The sequence below is a fragment of the Convolutriloba macropyga genome, chromosome 5, assembly GCF_964194025.1.
Source record: "Convolutriloba macropyga chromosome 5, txConMacr16.3, whole genome shotgun sequence".
Classification (NCBI taxonomy): Eukaryota; Metazoa; Xenacoelomorpha; order Acoela; family Convolutidae; genus Convolutriloba; species Convolutriloba macropyga.
Genome location: NC_134472.1, coordinates 38,304,248 through 38,326,245, shown reverse-complemented (window position 1 = coordinate 38,326,245; position 21,998 = coordinate 38,304,248). Strand labels below are relative to the sequence as shown.

Here is a 21,998-nt window from a genome sequence, read left to right as displayed (position 1 = left end):
ATAGTATATGATTTGTCATTTCCTTCTTATAACCATTGAAGCTCTGTTTCGGGCGGAAATCCGTAATAGTGAACAAATGGTCTCTAATTAACCAGACATCAATGATGTTTGATCACAAAACGCAAGAAACTGTTTATGTTTTGTCAATCTCATGCAGTTTTTTATTTAACTTCAAAATTTGAGAAATCTGGGGCGTATTATAACTCTCCTCAGTTTATATGAGCAGTTTAGAGCTCCAAATTACATGAGATAAAGTTTTCCTTTTTAATATTAAAGTGCTCTGTTATTAAACTGATTAGTTTTTTTACCTTTTAAAAACTTTTTGATTCGAGTCGTTTCGAGAATTATTCTCTGAGCTAGTTAAGTGTACTCATTAAAGTGACCAATCATCAATCTGTCCATTTATCAAGAGTTAATTTTTTCTTGATGGTTTTTATATATCCTGAAAAAAAAGTTTGTTTGAGCTTGCCGGATAGGTATTATCTTGACGTTTTTGCTGATTTTGATATTTTTAATGCAAATTTTGCATTAATTTTTTTGACAGGTTTTTGACTGAACAGTATTCTTTCCAATCTTTTTTTCTAATTTAAGTCATTTTTATTGCAATTGTCGGTGAATTGAAAGCAAAACTGAAGAGTTTGGTAATTTTACAGTCACAAAGCACAATTATAGCACAATTATGTTGTAGATTTTCCCATAAACCAATCAGGCTCATTTAATAAGTTCAGTCTTGAGAGATCAGCAGGGCCGCCCCTTGTCATCGTCATCGTCATCGTCATCGTCATCGTCGTCATCGTCGTCATCGTCATCGTCATCGTCGTCATCGTCGTCATCGTCGTCATCGTCGTCATCGTCGTCATCGTCAAGGTCAACGTTATCGTCATCATCATCATCGTTATCGTCATCGTCATCGTCTTTATCGTAATCTTCTTCCTCATAATCCTCACTGTCATCATCATCAATATCCTCAGCAGCTTTATCGCCACCACGATCCTTACCGCCACCATTTTTCTTATTGCCATTCTTGTCATTGGTTGATTTTGGTTCTGCTTGGCACATTACAAAATATTTCGTTTCCCCACACTGTTTTTTAGACACCAATCCATTTTTAGGCACAATGATTGCACAGCCTTCGTGTGGATGGTGGCCTTCGGCTTCCCCTTGTTTCCAAAGCTCGAGGGGCATGTCTCTATGGCTTGAAAGGGTAACCCAGTTGTTGCTATCATCATCCTTGCACATCTCATGGCTCAGACCTCCTGGACAACTTTTAGCAAATCCCACCCAATAGTTTTCATTTTTTTTTACACCAAAGTGCTCGTCAACTGCAATGATTTCTTCCTTGCTGAGTGGCTCGAATATTTCAGCTTCACTGAAAAGTAGCACATTATTTGACAATTTTAGCTATTGTGCAGAAACCATGTCGACTACCGTGCAGAAATGATGTCAAAATTATATATTCGCTGCAGTTATGAGCACGGTAAACGTTTACAGCATAGCCGGTCTTTTAGGCTTTTAGCTTTGTGGGGCTAGGATAACCCTCCTTCTTATTATTATATAGGAGCTGGAGTTCTTGGGCTAGAATGAGCTGTAATTGGAAAACCCCCACTCTCCCGTCACTCAGCAAAACACTGATCGTTTCTCAAACATATAATAGGGGAAGTTCCCCGGTGATGAGTGGATTCAAATCTCGTGAGAATCTTGCAGCATGGATTCAAAATTTGCAAGACCCTTCCAAGATATCAATACAGGCAAAAAAGTATATCAGGGTAGTAATGGTTTAGAAAACACCTATGAAGCAAATTATTGTTTATCAAACAAAATACAAAACAGATGTTCATGGCAGTAGTGGATAAAACGGGGGTTCCAGCCACCAGCCCAATTTGTCTCATTCCCCTCATGCTAGCCGCATTCGGGGAAATGAGCCAAATTGTACAGGTAACTATAACCCCCGTTTTATCCACTACTATATACAATACCAAAAATGAGGTGCACATATAAACATTACTTTATTTCCCTTTGTTTTATCCACTATATTTCCCTTTATATTCCCTCAAAATCTATAATTTCCTGTCTCAGTGCAATCCACTAGTACAGAGTTAAGCTGGTAATTATCCATTATCAGACGGATAGTTCGAATTCTAATCCCAGCGACTCCGGTGTGTGGACGTATCCCAGATACTAGTGTAACTAATCAGTGAAACCGTTTAACAAGCACGTAAAACCAACTTGCGAAAAAAACTTGAACAAAAACTGAAAAAAATATTAAATAATAAATTTTTTCATATGTTCCCCAATCAATATTTAATCAATCTAAAACTAAAACTTTTTGTCTCACTTGGCGTAGCGGTTAAATCATTGAGTCGAGTTAAGTTGCTTTAGCAAACGGAAGGTTTGGGGTTCCTTCTTCACTGTCTCCAGTGAACGTCCCCCGATTTGATGAATTATTATGAAACTAAGTGAGATTAAAAAAACCAAATTCACAGTTCTTAAAAAGGATGATCCCTGCTGTGAGACTGTATATGGGACACACTGTGATGGGTTTACAGTCAAAAGCACTGAGATCGGTGGAAACACAGTGATTAGTGTTTTTCAGTGTAACTAGAGAGACCGTGTAACAAGCACGTAAAACAAACTTGCGAAAATTGGTGAAGCCACTTCGTGGATAACTTGAACAAAAAGAGCAGCTTAACTCTACACTTTTATATCAAAATCTTTCGACATATTCCTTGAACTTGTCTCTGGTTTGTCCATATCTATATCTATGCAGATAAATACATAATCTACAATGAAAATTTGTAAATCTAAATCCGCTGATATGTTGATTCACTTTACACATAATGCAGGTTAAATATAGACTAGGATCATTATAATGTATATCCATATGATTAATATAATGTCTATTCTTGAAGTAATCTTTACAGATATAACACTCAAATAGACTATCTAAACATTTACCAAAACACCTTCTCCAGGTTTTATCTTTACAACTGTCACATTCTACTGATTTAGACATTTTTGATTTATATATATTCAAAAATGAATTTTTGTCCTAAAAAAAGATGTCTATAGTAGAAGGCGGGGCTTTTGTTATTTTTGCGATTTATCCTTCGGTTCAAGGCAGGATTTTCTCAAACACACTTTATCAAGTGGTCACCAGAAAAGAACCAGCGAATGATTATGGCTATTGATAAAGCTGAAACTGAAATATGGCTAAACCTAAAGCTGAACCTAAACATGAAACTAAAATTGGAATTAAACCTGTACCTGAAAACATCGAGAGAGTATATGACCCGGATGAAGATGAGTACTTTTTCATTCATAAATCTATTACTAAAGATAACACCATAGATATTATTAAACCTAAACCCGAACCCCAACCTAAACCTAAAGAAAATGTCTACACCAGAAATAAGTTTGAATGTAAAGAATGTCATGCAGAATTTTAAAAAATAACTGTATTTACTTACTCATATAGTCATAATCGCAAGTATCTAGAAAGCACAGAAAACCTTGATTTAAACTCTAGCCAGAATTTTATACTACTGATAAAGCCGGAAACTACATTGAAGATATAGATGAAGCTATTAATAACTCTTTAGAGGAAATTAAAAACTGTTATCAGTTTAGATAAATTAAGAATTTTAAATATAAGATCACGTTCGAGTGCGAGTACAAGAAGAGAACCAAAGAAGAAGTTAAAACTACTAAAATTTTCTTCAATGCTGACTATGTTATTAATAATGCAATATTTGAATATGGTGAATTCACACAATGGCTAAACTTTGAAAAAAAAAATATATAAGGGTTATGGCTATGACATTGAGTTTCTGGGATTAAGAAGTATTCAGATAAAAACTGAACCAACCAAGGCATCTATTGGTAGTTACATAGATTTACCTTAAGATCTCAAAAACTCTAAATCAATATTAAATACACGCAAATCCAAATACAAATGCTTACAACTAACTATAACTGATTTGCTACATCCCGCTATGGACTATGCAACACACGAGAGTAAATATGTAATTAATCTAATTGAACCAAGACAACAACATGAAAATGACTTTGCTTATATAGTAAGAATACAAAAATTGTACAATATTAATATTTGGGTATACACACCTCGTGGTGAGGGTAAAGTAGAATTGTTTAAATGGGGGATGATTTTGACATAGATAGAAAAGATGTTAGAATATTGGTTTTGGGGAATGGACTAAGAGAACATTGTGCTAAAATTAAAAACATAGAAACCTTGATAGAAAGACCGAATAAGAGCCAACACAAATTCCATTATTGTATTAGATGTACATATTGGTTTAATTCTCAAATTGAATAGGACAAACACGATTGTAGCCACTCTTTCAAACCAGAGATTGTTTGTCCTGAGAAGGAACAATTTACTGATACAAATGAACATAAACGTCAGAATATAAAAAATATTATGACCGCTGATATAGAATGTTGTGTTGTTAACGTCTCAGCTAATGACCGCAAATATGTAATAGCTGAACATATACCATTAAGTGTTGGTTATATCTGGCATGGTAAATTCAAATACTACTTTGGTCTGGACTGTATCAAAAGATTTGCTAGCGATCTATTAGAAATAGAAACAGAGAATAACTTCAAGCATAATGAAAAGATGGTATTTAGTAATGAAGATAAAATATATTATGATGCCAATAAGACTTGTCATTTATGAGGTAAAACATGTATTAATAAAGTATAAGATCATTGTCATGAAACTGGTAAATATAGAGACCAGCATGTAAAATTTGTAATCTAAGACACAAACAACACAACTTCATTCCTGTAATATTCCACAATGGCTCCGGTTATGATTTCAATCTACTACATAGTGAACTTTTTAAACAGAGTAATGATAAAAGAAAAGTAGATAACATACCACTAGCTGCTGGTAAGTCTAAGATGTTTAGTATTGGTTGTCTTAAATTCTTAGATAGTTATAACTCCTTAGCTATGCCTCTAGATCAAATGGCAAAGAAATATTAGTGTAAAACTAAAACCTTATATCCATATTAACACTTTTGTTTAGATGACTATGATAATAATCTTATAGGTAATTTAAATAAATCCTCTCTCTATAACAAATTACCAACACAAGAAGAAGTCGATATCTTTAATAAAGACAATAGTCATAAAACTGGTAAAAATCAAACTATAGAGTATTTACAGAATGATGTGGAAGTATTAGACTACTGCATGAATATGTTAAATTAAGTATGAAAAAATTCGTTCTCAACCTTCTACACTATGTAAGTCTCCCAGTTTATAGTTTTGGTTGTTGTTTAATGTCAAGTGGGGTTACATTAGATACATTACAAGATAAACAAACGCTAGATGATTTCGTTGAAGCAAAGAGAGGTGGTATATGTGCTATAATGGGTGATAGATATATTAATAGTAAAAACAAAAACAATAGTAATAACAATAGTAATAATAATAGTAATAACAATAATAAGAATTCTATATGGTACATAGTTGCAAACAACCTATATGGCTATGCAATGATGCAATAGTTACCCTGTAAGGACTTTGAGTACTCTACTACCATATCTCTAGATACTATATTATATACTCCAGATGATAGTGATCATGGTTACTATATAGTTTGTGATATTAATTATACTAATAGTTGTAAAGATAGAACAGAGCAACTAGCATTAATGCCTAATAAAAGAAAGATAAATGATAATGATTTAGGCTATAGAGAAAGAGAGCAAAAGAGAGCGAGAAAAGAGAAATTAATCTCAGATCAAAGAAACACAAAGGAAAATATGGATCATTAAAGGATGTTAAATTTCTATGTTAAGATGGGTGTAAAAGTAACTAAAACTCATAGAGTAATTAAACAGCTAAAACTGAAGCGGAAAAGGTTTTTAAGGAAATTAATGAACAACTCACTATATGGAAGATTGTGCATGAATCCTCTACACTTCCTTCAAAGTAAGTTCTTACACAAGGAAGAAAAGGCAATGAAGAGTATAAGTAAACCAACATTTAATGATACAACTAGAAATATAGATTATAGCCAAATTGAAAATACAAAGAAAAAAAAAGAGTTTGATTCTCCAGTATATGTATGTAATACTATATTAGAATTAAGTAAATTACACATGTATGATGTATTCTGTAAAATTCGTCAGTCATCTCTCAAAGATCTACAATTTCATTGTATGGATATTGATAGTTTTGTATTAAGTTTTTTTGAAGGTAATGTCGACAATGAACTCATGGACCTATCCAATCTCGAACAACCAATCAAAACATCAAAACTAAAAAAAAATTCCAGGAAAATTCAAACATGAATTGGGAAGTAGAATATTAGAAGAGTTTATAGCCCTGTTACCAAAGACATATAGCTTTAAAGATCACCCAAATAAAACAAAAAAGAAAGGAATAAAGAATTGTAACAATGCTAAACATGAAGAGTATTATAATGCATTAATGTATAACACACAGAGAACTGTTCATGAATGTCATCATTGGGTTTAGACAACTGACTAATAATATTCAACAACTGACTAAAGACCAACTGACTAAAGACCAACTGACTAAAGACCAACTGGGTTTAGACAACAGACTAAAGACCAACTGACTAATAATATTCTAGAACTAACCATCAAAGATGATAGAAAATTAATTGAAGCTGATATTAGATTATATAATGACCTATGAATATAAAAATGAATATGAATATAAATATAAATATGAATATGAATATGAATAAAAAAGTAAATTATAGTTAGTAGTTAGTATATTATATATCATTATCTCTCCTAAAATACATACTATATTTATATAAAAAAATAATTATGTTTTCCTATATATATAAAATTGACTAAGCTAGATAACTAATAGAATAAAAGACACTAGAAAAACAAAACAGAAGAATTAGATTAGAATATAAAAGAAGACAGAGTTATCAGATCCTATAACTAAAACTTTATATACCCATGCTGAAACAATGCATGTTCTTCAAAACAAAACTTTAGCCGGATTAGACAGTAATACTAATGCTCTAAAGTGTGTAGGGCACCACCAACAAAGCAGTTTTTGTGATGAACGGGCTGCTCTCTTAACACCTTCGCCCGATCCACCCGTAACGTTAAAAGATGATAGAAGTAAAACATTTGCCGTAGACAATGATATGATTGATATTTTGTTAGAAATGGGTAAACAAACAAATAATCAATTCCATTTAATATTCCGAATTCAAAAAAATTTAAAGTAAATGATATAGATATACCTCTACTACCCGATAGAAAAATGAAAGGTGAAGAAAGGAAAGGTACCTGTATAAAATGAAAGGTAAAGTCTATGATTTTTCTAAGGGCATTGCTAGGTTTATTACTAGTAAAGATGTAACCGAAAGAGACATAAAACGTGATGATGACAAAATAAAACTATTTGTAAAGGATATTGGTTATAAACAAAAAGGAGATACTAAAAGAAATAGATCAAAAATTATAAGAAAAATGTTCGCTCGTACCGGTGAACCTACTTCTCAGGTTATATCAAAACCAACCTCCAGTGAAGATGAAATATATCAAAGTGATATTAGTGGTTATGAACAAGGGGCAGTAGTAGAAGAAGAAGTAGAAGAAGAAGAAGAAGAAGAAGAAGAAGAAGAAGAGGAAGAAACTGATTATGGATTTTAAAAACAATTAGATGTTACTGGTCTTAGCAACGGCCTCCGGCCTTGGTTGGGGAAGGGCGGGCCTTGTTACACCAACCAAGGGCTTCGCCCCTTCCCCAAAGTGAACTAAATAAATTAACTGAAAGATCATAATTACTTATAGTAGAAACAAAAGCTGGTCATGATGGATTGCATGATGAAATGTTAAATATATCTACACAACTATTATCAATGAAAATTATGAATAAAGAACAACTAGATAATTTTATTTTTAATTATGGTAAATAGTAATGCCTACAACTAAGTCCATCATGGAACCTGCTTCGCAGATGAGCAAAGCTATGACTACGTCCATCAGGGAATCTGCTTCGCAGATAATGAAACAACAAGACACAACTAAGCTAAACAACAACTCCTAGCTAAAGAAGTATTTAGTCCCCAAATGACAAAGTTTGCAAGTGAAAGAATAATACCATTATATAAAGAGGAAACATGGGCAGCTGATTTAATTGCCACAAAATCCGGTCAGCTACAAAGTAGATTAACATAGTTGCTGCTTTGCAGATAAATCAATCTGTAAACAAGTACAAAGATGACAAGAAATAGATTTAACCAAACGAAAAACCAAGGGGCAACAAACAACTTAACACCAAGTAAGGCTCGTGGGATATTCTTAGAAGATAACGATATTATTGACATGAAGGATACCTATAAAATTACAAATGTGCACCCTCCCATAGATGAAAAAGATGTTGTTAATAAAGAGTTTTGTGACAATAACTTATTATCCTCTTATAAAAAAATAGACATTTTAATTAAAAATATAGATGAACTAAAAAAGGGGATTAAGATAAAGTTACAACTAAAACATTACAACTAAACAAAATACAAGTTAATGAAGAACTAATTAATGAGTTTAATAAATCAGCAAATGAAGTTACAAATACTGTTAAGTTTTGTAATAAAGTTGCTAGTGATACCATCTCTAAGTATAATCAATTAAAACAAGAATTTGATAATAATAAGTTTGATCAAAATATTACGAACATTCACCAGGATGATTTAATCACCACTGGTCTAAGGGAATTTGAGGAATTTTAAAAAAGACTATTTTTGCTGTTGATGAAGCCCTTATAAAGAATAAAAAGACATTAGTACAATATATAATAGCTATATTACTGGACAGTAAGCTAGTAGACAACAAAGAACACGCAAGACTTGAGATGCATTATGATTTTAATCATGAAGATATAATGAAAATTATTGGTAGTTATTTTACTATTTATTTATGACTATGACTATGACTAAGACTATGACAATGACAGGGACTATGGGCTTTGCCCATGTTTTACCATGACTAAAGCAAAATATTTTAGTTAATTGAAATGGAAGAAACTATACCCAGTGCACCTTTACTTTTCCCCCAAATTCGACAGAAACGCTTCACAGATCAGCTCCTTCTCAGAACAAAACATCATTGATAAAATCCTAGCTAATAAAAAATTTAATAATAATAATAACGTTATAAAAGATATTAGAAATTATTAAGAAAGTGAAACTAATAACTGTAATAAAAAGTTAAGTAGATATAAAAAATTTTATTAACATAGCTGAAATAACAGAAATTTTATAATCATCAATAGCAACAACTGCAACAACAACATCAGTTGCAATAACAAGTATAGGATTGCCTTATTCTTTGCCAACAGCTTTTGCTACAGCAACTGTTTGTGGTTCATTATCAAAACATTTAATACTAAAAGAAGAAACAAAATTATAAAGTATTCACAAATGTATATTTTAAGTAAACAGTTTACTGATAAGTATTATAAACTGTATACTAAATCAATGAAAGATAATAAAATAGATAATGATGAATATAATGAATTAGTTTAGATAGATGAGGAATATAAGAAGAAGAAGAAAATTAAATTGAGTGTGTTTTTTTAAACTAAAGTTGTTTTGTTTAGTTATAATATTATTTTTAGTAATGATAATATTAGTTTTAATATATATAGATCAGATTAGAGCCATATCTAATTTTAAATGTGGAGTTATCTCTAGTACTAGATGAGGACTTATATCTAGTATTAGATATACATCTATATCTATATCTAAACCTATATCTACATCTATATCTACATCTATATCTACATCTCTGGTGAAACATGGACGAAGTCCCAAATCTATATCTATAATTAATTATCTTTTTTGTACCTAAGTTTAACCCTCTCCCTTTTTGTACTACTCTGGTACAAATTGGGTGTGGCTGATAAAGCTGCTCATGGGTTTCTACTTGCAGCCGCACTTTCTATTTTACTTGCTATTTCTAATGCTCTTACTGGGTTATTAGCAATTTTCTTTCCAAAGTTAACTGTTGCTTTACCAACACTTTTACAGAAATCTTTCAATCCCTCAGCTTCTATTGTTGCATAACTAACAGTCATAGATTTATTTCTCTTCACATTTAGTACAAGTAACTTTTAACATCTTAGATCCCTTTGAAGTGACAACCCGAAGAATATTATTAATACCACTATAATGCCTGCCTACAACACAATATGAATTAGTTTTCAATATATTAATGTTAATCATATTTATATATAAAAAATAACGGAAGTTAAAAAATAAAACCCTTTTTTTATAAAGCCACCATCTAAGAGAAAGACTAAGCCTAAGCCAACGGGCTCTGCCCGCGAGCGACGCTCGAAGACTAAACTTGAAGCTAGAGGCTTACCTCTAATGAATAAAAAGAAATTAGATATTATTTATGCTAAAGGTTTTGTTAAGACTAGTAGGAAATAGTTTGACTAGGGTATCGAGTATAACATTGACTAAGACATTGACTATAACAATGATTATATAACTAAGATGTAATATCAACCATCTTATTACCATCACTATTAACACTAATAACCTTTCTAGTTAATAATAATGTATGACATATAACATCTGCAACTGCAGCACTGAATTTAAAATTGATTTGTATTGGATGTGGACCTTTATGATCATTTTGATATCTAGTATCAAATACATATATTCTATAACTAAACTTGAGCGTTCTATGATTTATATATGGTTTAATATTTTGAGGTAATCCATTATAATCTTTTAAAAATTAACAATCTCTTTAAAAGCCTCATTATAATTATTAGTACCATAATTAGTATTCATTCTATCCTCAGGATAAAACTCACTACGAATCTTACAATAACAGTCAGTAACATGCATTATATCAAATGTACTTGCATCATGAGTTTGTTCAATAACATTATTTTTTTCAAAAGTAATTTTTATATATTATGGTCTTTCTATACCACTTTCCATACCAAGATAAAATGAGAAGTTTGAAGCATTGGGTACATTCTTTTTAAAGTTTTTCTTTCATAATTACTAAAATCAATAATATTCTTTCTATTTAAACCTTTCTGTATAATAATTTTATTATCATTAATAGGATCAATACTAGGTACACACCATGATATGTCTCTAATATCTATAACACCATCTTTAGCTACTGCATCAGCACCAGCATTAACTCTACATAGAGCTCTATCATTATTATTTCTTTTTAATATTAGTTTAAATCCTAGCCCATATATAATCTTTTCTCATTCATTCACAAAATCAAATAGATCACTCGTCTTAACCATCATAAACTAATGACCTCGTTCTGGATCATTGAGTTGACTATCTCTATTACCTTGATTTCTAACAAAATCACTCTCATATTCATCATCAGTACTAGTTAATAACTTACGGATTAATAGATCAGGATGACGATGATCTATATATTTTTGAGAGTCCTACCACCAGTAGTTTCAAGCTTAATTGGACTAAATAATGCCATAATAGCATAATTAACTAATCGGATATTGGCATTATTAGCAAATACACCACCAGCATTATCTGATACAACAAACTCTATCTCTAGATATGAATAGTGTATATTTAAATGATTCTTTTCTCTATCGAGAATGATATTCATATTAGTATTAACCGTACTCATTGTTGCTAGATTATTTGGCTTATACTTTATAATCTTACTTTTGTGTTTATCATTATCATAACCGTAAGTTGCATCCAAATTCAAGTCCATTTTTGTGAATTAAAAATTGACTGACAAATTAATCTTATGGGAACTACAAACGATACATGAAGCACTAACTAAAACTATAGAAGAGCATACACTTAACTTTAGAATGATAAAATCATTATAAAAATTCAATTTTAGTGAACCTATACTTAATACAACAAAATTAGGTTTAATTAGATTATCCATTTATAGCTGGGTGTTTAATGTGAATAGAAGGAATAATCAATTTTTATATGCTGGTACGGTTTTAGACGATGACGATGATGGTCAAACATGGGCGAAGCTCTAACTCAAACACTAACTCTAGCTCAAACAATACATCTGTTCCTAATTATAATTATAAAGGAATCCCATTGTTATTTTCAACTATTACACCAGGTGCATATGAATTATCTGCAATAGCAGAATTAATAAAAGAAGAAACTGAGGGTAATGCCATAATGGAACCTGATAAGAATACAATGAAAGGTAAAATGGAAATAAAACAAGGTGCACTTAGCTTTGATCTAGAAAACTCAATAGCCGCATTAATAGGATTTAGAAAAATAGTTTATAAACAAGGTAAATATACATCTCAAAAGATTATTGATATTATGGCTTTTAGTACTATTAACATTCACTGTAGTGTTATATCCGGTGTTAAAGACAATGGTAATAACGCAGACATGATATATACTTTTACTCTAACAGAACCATCGGGTTACTTGATAAATATTATACCAACTAATATCTTATATCAAAATGTAACAAAAGATAGAATAGAATTTGCCGAGTTTCATATCAAAGATGAGAATGGAAGACCAATTGATTTCAATGGCGATTTGTTGATTTTTACTTTATCTTTGATTTAGTCATGGCCATAGACTTAGACTTAGTCATATTCATAGAAATAGACATAGACATAGACATAGACCATATCATAGTCATACCCATAGACATAGACATAGCTATAGACTTAATCATAGTCATTGACTTAGCCATAGTCATAGACATAGACTTAGTCATAGAAATAGACATAGACATAGACATAGACATAGACATAGACTTAGTCATATACATAGACTTAGTCATAGCCATAGACTTGGGTCATAGTCATAGACTTAGTCCTAGACACAGTCATAGTGATAGTCATAACCATAGTTATAGACTTAATCATAACTATAAAACTCCTCAATCCCAATTAATTCTTAGTTTACCATTAATTTTTTTATTTTCAGACATATCAAAGACAATGTAATTATAGGGCTCTTTCCTTACCTTATTACATATTTTACTAAAATCTTCAAAATTAAGTTCAACATCATTAAAGAAGTCTCTATGTATTGACTGAAGTACATTACCCCTATGCTCAAATAAAATAAATAGAGTACAATTCTCTCTAACATTCTGCCTATGCAAAGAGAAAAGATTTTGATTAAGATATATCATATTACAATTATTATGTCTACCTCTACAAAAGTATTCTTTCATAATTTGTTCCTTAGCATCAACATCACCAAATATCATTAGTCTCGTTTTATTTCTTGGTAATTCATCAGGTGGAGGTAATTTTCTTATATCCCTATTAAATATGACATCTCCATAATCTAAGTCATTATATTGATCACAAGTAGGACCAATGATAAATAGTATATCAAATTGCACACTATTCAGAAATAGATTCTTTAAAAAGAATGTTTTTCCACATTCACTAGGACCAGATATTACACAGCTGAAGCTTTCCGGGAAAGGGGCATTAACAATTATATTATCATCAGCCAGTCATGATTGTGGACTTCTATTAACATCAATCAATAAATCAGTTTCTTCGCCAGTATAGGGAGTAAAATCCTTGGTTGGTGAAACAAGGCTTGCCTTACCCTGACTACTGTGGGTTAAAGGTGAAAGGGACTTTACCCTTGGAAGTTTTTCACTATCAATGTCATTAACATTATCGTTGTCATCGACATTGACATTGCCATTGTCATTGACATTATCACTGGCAATGGTAATATCATTGGCAATGGTATTATCATTGGCATTAACATTATCATTGGCATTGCCATTGCCATTGTCATTGCCTTTGCCATTGTCATTGCCATTGACATTGCCATTGTCATCTGCGATGCAGGTTCCCTGATTGTCATTGACATTGCCATTGACCTCGTCTTTGTCATTAACTTCAACTTTAAATCTACCTTTACATCTTAAGCACAAACGCCCATCACTCATTCCTTGATATTCACATTGATTAACTAGAATATTCAAAGCGTTCTTTATTCTAAATCCTATATCAATAAGATAGATTAAAAATAAACAATTGGCACCACAAAAAGATTCATCAAATTTTTGTAGTCTCTCATTGGAGCCTAGATCAGTATATTGTTTTAAGAATAATGGAGGAGTCTCAACACCAAAACTATCAAAGTAATATATCTTGCCACCTTCTCTTCTTATAACTAAAACCCAATGAGTACCATCACTTGGATGTAAATTTACTATAATGTTGAATTCAGGATCATAAATCGTTTCTGGAGTCTGATCTCTCATTACTATTTCTTTTGGTATTATACTTATATCTTTACCTATAGCTTCTATTCTGATATTACTCATAGCTTTATTATTAATACCAAATTTATTATTGAATTCCTCAAAAGATAAGATAAAAATTTTATATGATAAAAAATCATTGACTTTGACTTTGACTATATCTATGACTATGATTAGGACTATTATTTCTAACTATAAGTCTAAGTACAAATCTATGTATAAGTCTAAGTCTAAGTATATGTATAAGCCTAAGTCTAAGTCTAACTATAAGTAGAAGTATTAGTCTAAGTATAAGTATAAATCTAAGTTTAAGTAAAAATCTAAATATAAGTAATAAGTATTCATATATGAATTAAATCTATACTTTTATATGATAAAATTGATAAGTGTGGTGCGTTTTGTATATTAATTATTGCACTTGCGGCAAGTTATATGATATATAATAAAATAACCAGCAAATATAAAGAACCAGAAAAAAATTTTGGTGCATTTATGAGTAGAAGTCTAGTTAGATTTGAACATGAAATGACACCATTACATACTATTGTTTATGGTGGAACCGCTACAGGAAAGACTTGTTTTGTCAGACAACATTTAAAATTATACCAAGATCAAGACCAAGATCAAGGTGAAGATCAAGAACACGAGCAGGGTCAGGAACAAGACCCCAAGCGTAAAATCAATAGCGAGTAAAGATGAAAGAGATTGGGTTGATCCGGAAACTGGTGAGCTCTATGCCGGATTTGATATGCGGGATATAAATATGATCACAAGGAAAAATACACTCAAATTCCAAAACAGTGTGATTGTTCTCGATGATATGGTTGATTAGTTTAATAAGGATATTGTTTATTATTTTAGAGAAAGAAGACATAATAATAATCAAATAAATGATTGTAATGTGTCATAAACCGGCTCATATAGATATTATCGCTTGAATGAATTGTGATACTATTTATTTAACAACATATAATGGATCAGATCTATTTAAAAAATTTAATGATATATTTAAACATGAAGTTCGTTGACATAATTGACAGCTTAAAACATAACAACAAAGATGGTGCAGATGCAATGGCTGGTAAACTTCTTTATGGTATGATTAAGCTTAATCAGAAAGAGAAGACTTTTTTATCATTGATAGAAGTAGAACTATGTTATAGGACTCCACAGTTGGTTTCCTAGACCTTAAAGCTCTTAGTTTAAAAGATAAACTAGAGAGCGATGATATAAATAAATTTATAACTTATATGAAACCTCTATTGAATAATCCCGTAGATAGAAATGTTATTGGCAATGATAATTATAAGTTCTATTTTAACAAAATTATTGCGTCAGAAGGCATAGAACCACAGAATGATGTTATAACTAATGTACTGCTTTGAGCAGGTTTTTTTAAAGTTGTGAACAAATAAATTTACAATTTTAGCAGCAAGTTTTTTATATATAGTTGTTTATACCCTGATACAACGGTAAGAACTGCTGGACAAGTAGCAGCGCATGCATGCCATATGTTTAATAGAACAAATAGTTTATTAAGATATTGTTATGGCGAAATGGAAGATCTGGGAGATCCAGTAGATCCACGAATTGGTTTCACCGATTCAACAGTTGAATATAACCAAAAGACAAAGGATGAACCTGGCCAAGGATGGATTCATTAGCAAATATATGAATATAAAGACTGGTACTTTAAAAAAGAGCGTGCGCAATTTATATAATCTATATGAAAATAATCCAAAATTTAGAGATGAAATTATAAGTTTCGTTGGAGATAAAGCTGGATTGGGTAATGATCAGATTATAGATAAAAGACATAAATATAAAACCCTTTTAAATACGGAGGGTTGGAATATTCCAGAAATGTTTATAGTCTAGAATTTTACCAGAAGTTCAATTGAAATTTTGGCCAATTATAATTCAGAACTGAACGGATAATTATAACTATAAATATGAAACTGAGAAGAAAAAATTTTTACAATTTTGAATAAATTTTTTAAAATAAAAGTTTATAGAATGTTTAGATACAATTGAAACTATAAATATAAATATAAATATAACAATAAACATAATTGTAATTACAAATATAATTATAACTATGAATAATAGTATAAAAATATATATAAATGTAAAAATAATTATAACATTAATTATAACAATAAAAATAAATATAATTATAACATTAATTATAACAATAAATATAATTATAAATAAAATTGTAACAAAATAAAAAAAAATATAAATATAACAATAAATATAATTATAAAAATAAATAAATATATATATATATATATATATATATATATAAATATAAATATAAATATAAATATAAATATAAATATAAATATAAATATAAATATAAATATAAATATAAACATAAAAATTTGATCCCTTATAAATAATGGTCATAAAATGTTTAGAGTGTACATCTAAATGTGTGGCCCCTCATACTGTATCTTTTCATTATAAACTATATCATGAGGATAAAATTGGTGAGTGTGAATGTGGGTGTAAGGGGGGTAAATCATTAAGTGGAACTTGTTCAAGTAAATTTATTCCAGAATATTCTGATTCTATTTATAATCTGCGAAGCAGCTTTGCTGACTCTATTTCTAATTATAACTCTTATTATAATTCTAATTCTATTTCTAATTCTAATTGTAATTCTAATTACATTGCTAATCCTTATTCTAATTCTAAATCTAATTCTAGTTCTAATTCTAATCCTAATCCTAATTCTAATTCTAATCCTAATTATAATTCTAATTTTAATCCTAATTCTAATTCTAATCTGAGAAAAGGTTTCACTGATTCTAATTATAAACTGCGAAGCAATTTCACTGATTCTAATTCTAATTCTAATTCTAGCCCTACTTCTAACTCTAGCCCTACTTCTAACTCTGGCCCTACTTCTAACGCTAGCCCCACTCCTTTCCTAATACCAATATAAAATTTCATTCAACAAATAAAGTTTGTAATAAATGCAGAGTTATAAAACAAATAACGTGTTTTGATAAAAAAGAAGTCAATATGTAAAAATGTAATTCAAGAAAAGTTAAATGTGAATATTGTTTTCTATTATTTGCTTTAGCGGATTAAGGGGGCATATAGACCATTCTCATAAGGATATAGACTTGACCAATGTATTCATTCTGAAAAAGAAATAAAAGAAGAGCCGGAGTATTACAAATGTTACTTTATAGTTTCCAAATTAAAAGCAAAAGCTATAGATATAGAAAAATTATTAGAACAATAGATTGCCAAATATTCTATCTAAATCAATAGCAATATTTTTTATCTAAATCAAGAGCCATACCATTAGTAATATTATTAGCCATATAATTAGCAATATTATTGGCTTTATCATTAGTAATATTATCCGCCTTATCATTAGCAATATTATTGGCCATATCATTAGTAATATTATAAGCCATATCATGAGTCATATTATTGACTATATCATTAGTAATATTGTTAGCCATATCATTAGTAATATTATTAGCCTATATCATTAGTAATATTATTAGCCATGTGATTAGCAATATAATTAGCCGTATCATTAGTAATAATATTAACCATATCATTAGTAATATTATAAGCCATATCAATAATAATATTATTAGCCTTATCATTAGCAATATTATTAGCCATATCATTAGCAATATTATTGGCCTTATCATTAGTATTATTATCGGCCTTATCATTAGCAATACTATTGGCCAAATCATTAGTAATATCATAAGCAATATCATTAGTCATATAATTGACTATATCATTAGTAATAATATTAGCCATATCATTAGTATTATTATTAGCCATATCATTATCAATATTATTAGCCATATGATTAGCAATAATATTAGCTGTATCATTAGTAATATTATTAGCCATATCATTTGTAATATTATAAGCCATATCAATAATGATATTTTTAGCCTCATCATTAGCAATATTATTAGCCATATCATTAGCAATATTATTAGCCATATCATTAGCAAAATTATAAGCCATATCATTAGTAATTTTGTAAGCCATGTCATTAGTAATATTATAGGCCACATCATTAGTAATATTATTAGCCGTATCATTTGTAATATTATAAGCCATATCATTAGTAATGATATTGGCCATATCCTTAGTAATTTTATTAGCCAAAAGTGTAAATATAATAAATTTTTTGAAAAAATTAAGAGAAGCGCATGGCCCGCATGCTTGCCCATAATTATGAGTAGGGAGAGTGTGCGCGAGTCTGTGCGTTGCGCATGATATGCGCAAGCATGTGGGTTGGGGCTTATTTTTGATTAATGTTTATATTTTAATATGAATATAGTAGTGGTTAAAACGGGGGTTACAGTCGGCAGATCGATTTGGCCCATTTCCCCAAATTCGTGAGGGGGAATGGGCAAAATTGGGTTTGTGGCTGGTACACCGTTTTATCCACTACTCATGGCAAACTTTTCAGCCCTGTACAAGTTTCAAATCCTGGAAAAAAATTCTGAGTTTTTTTTGGTAACTAACGCTAACTGAAAACCAAACTAATTGAAGTTTAGAAGAATTGAGCCAGGTTTTTTACGAAGTGCTCTGCTCAATTCTCTTATAGTTATCTAATGTAACTCCGCCACTGCCCGTCCCATGCCGGAATGAAAATAGAACGAGGGTAAAAGAGTAAAGAATGAGTGTAAAACAAAACAGAACATAGTGGAAAATCTCAAAGTTGGTTTTATAACTGGAGTTCAGGAAATTTTCAGACCTAATCTCAAAATCTTGCAAGAATCTTGCAAGATGCTTGCAAAGATTGATTGCTTGATTCTTGCAAGATTATAAGTTCAGGGATCAGTAGCGTCGTCAAGAATCTCCAATAATTTGCTTTTTACTATTGCTTCGGTCATGTAAACTGTATCTAAGCGTCTTTATCCTCCCAAGCTTACCCTCAAATCAACATATTCCCAATTTATAGTTCGAGTTTATTCTATTTGATGTTTTACTTCTATGTTTAAGTTTTCTTGAGTTTTAATCAGACCTTTCCATTCATTCTTTTGGGTGTAAGCTATCCAGCTACACTTATCTATTCTAAGTTTTTGGCACTACCACACCTTTGTAAACTCTTATAAAACGATTGCTCCCACCTGAACAAAAATATTCAGCCGAATTTAAAATGCCTAAGGTCTCTAGTACCAGTTGTAAAAGAGCTGAATTTGATATCTAAAGAGCCACAAGTTGACTTTCTTTGACATAGAGAAAATACAATAAATGGATACAGCAAACAAAACGATTTCTCGAAAGTAGTAACTGTTTTTCTGATTTATATCTATTTAAGAGGTTTTCATCTAACTAAATTTAGAACCTGATTACGTTGAGCTGATTACAAGGGAGGGCTAACTTTCCGGTAAACGGTTCATTTTGTTATTAACAGTCGAAAAGTTTATGATAGCTAAATGTCAATAAACCTAATTTTTTTTTAAAAAATACGAATTTTCTTTGTCTCCTCAATTATTGATAAAGGTTTATCACATTACAGAAGGAAATTTTTTAAGTACGCGATTGCTTCTAACTGTATAAAATGCCTCACGTTATTGATTGATAATAAGGAAAAAATTTTGCAAACTAGCTTTTGTCAATAAGATGGTCTTTGAGACAATTGCCCTCTAAATTGTCTCCCAAAGTAATAAACAAAGAAATTCCGGAATAGAATTTTTATCAAGAAGATAAGGATAAGGATAAGTCAAGATGTGCGTTTTATTGTGTGTCAAAACAACATTTTGATTAAAGATATAACATACACTTGTTCGAACCAACGGTAAATGATCAGTTTACTATCAGTCTAGTTAAGCGAATGCTTTATTCAGACACCTTTCTGAATGACTGCTACTTGATGGTCCGAGTTTGGGTGCTTTTTTATTCAGATGATTTGACTATCATTTAAGGTTTTACTGGCTGTTTTCCATTTAGGCAAGCAATTTTGCACTGCATGCCCTTTAGACGTTATATATTGAATCAGCAAACTCATTCTGCGGCAAATTAAACAGAAGAGTTAGACTAGCATAACAAGCAAATTTATTTTTTTATTAAACTATAGCCTCAACAGCTTGCTCACGATTTAGCATCATAATTAGATCATGACTAAAAATGTGCGCCATTGTCCTTCATAAATTCAAGCTCACACACAAACTACTCAACAACATTAGTAATGAATAAGATTCTTGGTGGTCAGTTTGGGTTTGAAATTGGTACTTATACTGAATAACTGACAAAAGATCAACTTTTTTTCTATTTTTTTAATTCAAAATTGTGACCATTGAGTGAAATTTAGGGCATAAATGTTGGAATAATTGGAAACTTTTGTTTTTGAAAGCCTTAGAAACTGTTGTTAACAGCAGCTGATTGACCACAATTTGATTGATAAAAAACGTTAGACTTCAATTATCAAGATATTCTCGAGCTTAAAAAAAGTTAAAGTTACAAATAAAAAAAACATTAGAAAAGAAGCTGACATTAAAGCTGTCCTTGACTGAAGCCTGATGGATTAGCTACGCCTATGTCAGCTGAATGGCTGCTAGTCGATGGTCCAAGTTCCATATTTGTGTTTTTTTAAATGATTTGATTGTCATATGAGTGTGTGTTGGCTGTTATCAAATTGGGCACGCGATTTTGCACTGCCCTCTGATCATTCTTTTTTTTCTGTCCTAATGTGTGGTTTTTGGGTCGGATTGATGCTCTTCTTGCGTCTCTTTATAAGGAATTCTCTGTAGTTGCGTTTTTAAATTTATGGAGATTGTTTTTCCTCAGTTGACCTCCTAAGGTGATTGTCCTGTCGCCTCTCGGCATGTTTGGTAAAATCAATTTTCGTTTACCTTTTGTCTGTACGAAATCAGTATTTGTCTTTTGTTCAAGTTTTTTGAACAACCCGTCTCCATGTTTTTTGTGCTCTTTTCTCGGCGTCGGTCTTTCTTGGCGAGGCTACTCCCGATGATTCTTTGGTCCTCGTATATATTGAATTTAGTCGTTTATGAATGGATAGCTGCTTCGTAATTCTAAGGTTTGAATGCATCAGGTGGTCGCGTCCCCGCTCAAACCGACCTTACTTGACTTTATCACTTTGACGCTTCTATAGTCTACGTTGTTCCAGTTTTCGTCTGATGAAAATCGTTCACATTTAACTGTTTCTGCTTCCAAATATCACTTTCTTTGAATAAAACCCCTTTTTCGGTTGATGGGGATCACCCCACACAGAAAGACCAGTAGAGTTAAAGTTGGCCAAAAAAGTCTCCAAGCATTCAAAGCGGGATTTGCGAGGCCTTTGAGAGACATTGGTGCCGGCAGTACTGTCGTAAGAACATCCCCCACAACGACAACAATCAAAGAGCCAGGAGTCCCAAAAGTGAAGGTATGAAACAGTGACATTGCCAAGTTTGGCTCTGGGGCAAAGTAAATAGGGAACTGTGGCAATACGCCCAAAGACGACCACTTCCGTAAGACAACGGAAGAAAAGATCGCACAGCACTCCAAAGACCTTAAGAAAAATACAGAGGGGATATAAAGATAAGACATCGACAGGCCGAAAAGGCCTCTGGAATCTCCTCAGCAAAGAGCAACATTTCAAGGGCAATGTCATCTCGAAAACCGAAAAAACCTCAAACCGGAACAAGTCCTTCACACAAGTCATCGGCTAAAGCAAAAACTTCAGCAGCCTCTCCGATAGCAGCCTCTTCAGCA

At 31.2% G+C, this 21,998-nt stretch overlaps 1 protein-coding gene across 1 annotated transcript in view; it reads right to left on the bottom strand.

The window, feature by feature from the left end:
- Positions 1-613: 613 nt before the first annotated feature.
- The window catches only part of LOC142340005 (uncharacterized), a 31,862-nt gene continuing 10,477 nt past the window's right edge, over positions 614-21,998 (bottom strand). Inside the window, exon 2 of the mRNA XM_075390398.1 lies at positions 614-1,369. Within this exon, the coding sequence (XP_075246513.1) occupies positions 739-1,369 (631 nt within the window). The 3' untranslated portion in view covers positions 614-738. The remainder of the gene's footprint in view (positions 1,370-21,998) is intronic.